This window comes from Podarcis raffonei, chromosome 13 (assembly GCF_027172205.1).
Source record: "Podarcis raffonei isolate rPodRaf1 chromosome 13, rPodRaf1.pri, whole genome shotgun sequence".
Classification (NCBI taxonomy): Eukaryota; Metazoa; Chordata; class Lepidosauria; order Squamata; family Lacertidae; genus Podarcis; species Podarcis raffonei.
This window is the reverse complement of record NC_070614.1, coordinates 55441514-55446803: the sequence shown is the minus strand read 5'-3', so window position 1 is coordinate 55446803 and position 5290 is coordinate 55441514. Positions and strand designations below refer to the sequence as shown.

Here is a 5290-nt window from a genome sequence, read left to right as displayed (position 1 = left end):
CATGGGACTCGCGTTGCCCACAGAGGCTGAACTTGCAGGAGCACATCCCTCAGCGAGGGGCCTTTGACCACTGCCTGGATGCCAAGGCCATCTGGTGCAAGAGGAGGCTGCCTTGCAAGGGTCTCACGTCGTCTCTGCAGGTCAGGGACCACGGCTAGCACTTTTGGAGAAATCGCTTTCTCCCTTTCCGCACCAGCCCACAATCTCCAGCTCAGTCGGTAGAGCATGAGACTCTTAATCTCGGGGTGGCCCTGGGCCCCACGTTGGGCGAAAGATTCCTGCATTGCAGAAGGTTCGACTAGATGACCCTCATGGTCCCGTCCAACTCTGTGGTTCTGTTTGCCCCTCTCTACAGACTGGCTGTGCTCCCCCCTGCCCCTTCCAGGCCAGTCCCAGGTACACCTGTAGCAACACTGATTCCCCACGATGCCATGCATCTGAACCCACAGCAATGCACCCTGGGCGCAAGCGACAGGAAACTGCCTTCCGTTTTTCCTTCCCCCGGTCGCTCTGGCCCCACAGCCATGGTCTGCCCACAGGGAACCCTTTGGTCACTCGCATCCCCCTCCTCCCATCCAGCCTTTTACTTGATCAGATTTTCAGTGCAATATGGAAGGAAGCACAGCGACCGGTCAGTTGCCAGAGAAATGATATAGGATGATGATGATGATGGATGACGCAGTGGTCAACATGGTGAATGATTTGTTGGGGTGGGAGAGAGAAAATAAAGCAACTGAGGAAAGTGTCCTCCTCCATCTTTTGTGGTGTCAATCAATGGGGCTTGGAGAAGAGAGGCTGGCGGGGGGAGAGTTGTTCCCCCTGGACAATGGTCTCCCTCCACCCCACATAAGAAGGGCCTGCTGGACCAACTCCCTCCTCTTGTGGGGGCCCAATTAGTGCCATTGCCTTCCGTTAAGAGTTTGGGTGTAACCCTTGATGCCTCCCTTTCCATGGAGGCGCAGGTTACAGCAACAGCCAAGGCGACATTTTTCCACCTTCGCCACATCAAGCAGTTGGTCCCTTACCTTTCCCGCCCCGACCTGGCCACAGTGATCCATGCGACGGTCATCTCCAGGCTTGACTACTGTAATTCGCTCTATGCGGGGCTGCCCTTGAAGCTGTCCCAGAAACTCCAGCGGGTACAGAATGCTGCAGTGAGGCTCCTCACGGGGTCTCTGCCATGGGAGCATATTCACCCAGTGCTTTTCCAGCTGCACTGGCTCCCGGTGGAGTACAGGGTCAGGTTTAAGGTGCTGCTTTTGACCTTTAAAGCCCTTCACGGCCTAGGACCCTCATACCTACGGGACCGCCTCTCCTGGTATGCCCCACAGAGAGCCTCAAGGTTCATAAATAGCAACACCCTAGAGGTCCCGGGCCCTAAGGAAATCAGATTATCCTCAACCAGAGCCAGGGCCTTTTCAACTCTGGCTCCGGCCTGGTGGAACGCTCTGCCTCATGAGACCAGGGCCCTGTGGGATCTGATTTCTTTCCGCAGGGCCTGTAAGACAGAGTTGTTACGCCTGGCCTTTGGCTTAGAATCAACTTGATCCCCTCCCCTGTTTCCTTTTTCCTTTCTTCTCCTGTGATGAGGCTGCATTTTAATGTTTTAATGTTGTATTTTAATCTTGTTTTTAAAGTTGTATTTCAATCAACTTGTTTTATTATTGGTTGTTAGCCGCCCTGAGCCCGGTCTTGGCTGGGGAGGGCGGGGTATAAATAAAATGTATTTATTATTTATTATGATTGGATTGGGGCAAAGGGGGGCCCATCCAGCCCAGCCTCCTGCCCTCAAAGTGGCCAAATACCCCAAATAACTTAGCAATCTAGATAGACTGCCCCTGGACCTGGAGGTTCCATCAGAACATAAGAAGGACCAAAGGGGGCCCATCTAGCCCAGCAACCTCTTCTCACAGTGGCCAACAGGATGCCTCTCTTGGTAAACCCTCAGGCAGGATCCGAGCAAAATATTTCGTAATATTTTACGAAATGAAATATATGATAGTGGACTACCAGAAAGCTCACAGGTGGGGGTGGGGGGCTGCCGTTCCTCTCCATTGAGCAAGACGTCCTCCATCCTATTAAAGTCGTCTTCAGAACTTTCCAGGGGAGCTCTCTGCCAAAGAACAAAATGAATAAATTTTTATTATACTGTACATTTAAAGCTACATCTATTTAACAGCAAACTGCCAAGATGTAGGCAGGAAAAAGCAGGTCGTATCTCCCTGTGCCTACAAGCCACAGCCCAGTAACACATACGGGTGGCCACCTGTCGTGGCTGCTTTATCTGAGATTCCTGCATTGCACGGGTTGGGCTGGATGACCCTCGGGGGTCCCTTCCAACTCTGGTTACATGAGATTGTACAGAAAATTAAACTCTACTGAGCATATTTCAGGGGTTCCTTAGGCCAATGAACTGGGAAACTGAGGGAACAGAGAGGCAAATGTGATGTTTTCCAAGCTGAGGGAAACCAGAAAAAGGCCCTGATCTTTCTGTCTGAGTCCGGAGGGGAACCCCAAGGCATCCTCTTGTAGCCTTATGAGGCTTTGCCCTCGGGTGGGAAAAATATTGCGCCCGGGAAAGGGAAGTGGGAGTCAACAGACACTCAAGGAATAGTTTCGGAGAAAAGGCTTTTATTTCTACCATCCATGAACTGGTAGAAGGAGCAAGTGTGATAGTTCACAAAAAGCATGCACGAATTCACAATCATGTGCACAAGCATATATACCCCTTTCTAGTTCCCTCCCCCTTTCTCCTCCCTCAGGAGTCCTGCCTCATGAGTTCCTCTGAGCATGAACAGAAAGCTGTCTTGGGACTATTGGGACTCTTGGCATCCTTCCCAGGAAAGGGGAATGAGAGTGGTTCAGTATGTTCAGATTTGTTGCAACCAAATGAGATAAGATTCGTTTCTCAGGCCTGAGTATTCTTGGCAATGACAGAGCCTATTCATTAGCCTTTAAAAGTAACATTTTGCCTTTTGCCACAGCATCTTGTGATAGAGCAGAGGAGAGCAGAGAAAAGCTGTTTTGGATTTTTAGAAGACAAAAGGAGTTTTGGACAGTTTTGAGGCCTGGGGTGATTTCACAGACAGGATTTGGGTATCCTGTCCCTTCACTCTGGCCAGGGACCCCCTAAAACTCCTCATGGGCGCCTGAGGGAATTAGTGTACTTTTCTGTGTATAAGACTAGGGTTTTTTTGCTTTAAAATAAGGTTAAAAATCTGGGGGTGTCTTATACACGGAAAAATACAGTACATGAATTAATGGATTTCAAACTGTGGCTGTTTAGGAGGCCTCCGGATATGAGGGCCTAGCTTTCTTTTCCCCAAAATGCTTCTTCCCCCCTCATGATCAAGAGCATATAAATGTCATGAAGTAAATAAGTTGCCCCTGAGGACAAGAAAGAACCTTTTGAATCCCCATTAAGGAAAGAAAATCCTCCTGAGGGAGCAAGAGATGGTCGCCTCCGTTGCCTGAGGAGAGAGGGGGAGGGGCAGCTCTTCTGGCACTTTCTGAGGGGAAGAAAAAGGCGGGAAAAGGCCTCAGGCGGAGGGAGGAGGGAGGCCTGCTCCTCCTTGGCCTCTGCTCAGTCTCCTCATATCCCAGCCTCTTCTGAGGAGAAAAAGGGTCCCCTTTCTGAGGAAAGAGTCTCATTTCTGGGGAGGAAAAGCATCTCCTCAGGAACAACCCATTTATTTTATTTATTTATACCCACACGACGCTTGATTGCAAAAAAAACCCCCAAGACCCCTCAAAGCAGTTTACAAAGGAGAACGCAAGTGTTCTTCGGAACATACAAAAGTTGAAATGCTGAAATAGATTAAGATTTCCTCAGCTTCCAGTCCTGGCGCTCCTTAGGTTTACTCTTACTCAGCTGTTTTGAGGATGGGTTATAATAACATACAAAAGTCGTAGCATAAATTGGTAATTGTACAAGGAGAAAGGATGAGTGAATTTCGAAACCAAAGTTGGAAAAGTTATTGTACTGAGAGCAGCGAAGAAGGAAGGAAAACAGAGGGAACGTCTGAGGGTTGGGAAGTCAGCTTTTAAATCAGTAAATAATAATAATAATAATAATAATAATAATAATAATAATAATAATAATTTGTACCCTGCCCACCTGACTGGGTTGCCCCAACCACTCTGGGCGGCTTCCAGCATATATAAAAACATAGTAAAACATTGAACCTTAAAAAGCTTCCCTATACGGGGCTGCCTTCAGACGTTTCCTAAATGTTATATAATTGCTCATCTCCTTAACATCTGATGGAAGGGAAGGGCGCCACTACCGAGAAGGCCCTCTGCCAGTCCATTTGTATTGATTTGGTGAAAAATGGTTACAAATAATGGGAAATCAATTTTTAAAAATTGGCCAAAAAGAACTTACGGGGAGGGGAACGGTAATTTTAAAAACAACAACAATTAAACATTGTGTGACTTTCTAGGGACAGCAAAGAACCACCAGGTGATGCCATTGAGCAACTTACTTGCCTAGTTAGGGCTTTGTGTGATTATGTCTTCCTGTCTTTCTCTCTTCTTCCCCCTCAGGAAGACCTCAGCCTACCTTTATCCAGGTGGCCTTGAAAAATGATCCGATGCCTTGAAAAGTGATCTGTGGGGAACAGGGCTTTATTTACCATTTATTTTACTTTCCCCATACATAGCCTACCTACCCCAGGAGCTCAAGGAGGCCCACATATAATAGTTGGTTGGCATCTGTCTGTCTTGTGGGGAGGAAAGCACCCCTGGGAATTGGCTCCTCTGCCTTCAAGAGGTGAAGTCAAACTGCCGGAAGGTTGCATCACCTATATCTGTGGCTAGAGAGACTGACGCGGGAGACATGTTTTATTGCAGCTGGGGAAGAGGAAGGTGTCCAGTTGATGTAGGAGTGCAAATATCCAGAGTGTGGAGATCAGGTGGGATTACTATGAGGAATTATAAAATATGCATCAAGCCACTGTGTCCGCTATGAAAGCATTGTGTTGACTGGGTTCGATTCATGGACAATAATTTCTGATCAAATCCTGCATCTCTGGCCATTTCCTCTACTGTCCATTTCCTTCTGCTTGACAAGTCACGTACACAGCCCAGTTGCCAGTTGCTTTATCAGGCATCCTGAGTCATAAAAGATAGTAGGTAGCTTCTTTGATGTACCATATTTTTTGCTCTATAAGACTCACTTTTCTCTCCTAAAAAGTAAGGGGAAATGTGTGTGCGTCTTATGGAGCGAATGCAGGCTGCGCAGCTATCCCAGAAGCCAGAACAGCAAGAGGGATTGCTGCTTTCACTGCGC

General features: G+C 47.9%; 1 protein-coding gene across 2 annotated transcripts in view; it reads right to left on the bottom strand.

Moving 5' to 3' along the window:
* ACHE (acetylcholinesterase (Cartwright blood group)) overlaps positions 1–3489 on the bottom strand; it is a 142772-nt gene extending 139283 nt beyond the window's left edge. The window contains exon 1 of one of the 2 annotated variants that reach the window (XM_053362652.1): positions 3406–3489. Coding sequence is in view for 1 of the 2 variants with exons in the window: in XM_053362651.1 (XP_053218626.1) it covers positions 3406–3420 (15 nt within the window). In the remaining variant the exon portion in view is untranslated. The remainder of the gene's footprint in view (positions 1–3405) is intronic. The other variant, XM_053362651.1, reaches the window with a different exon arrangement.
* Between the last annotated feature and the right edge of the window lie 1801 nt (positions 3490–5290).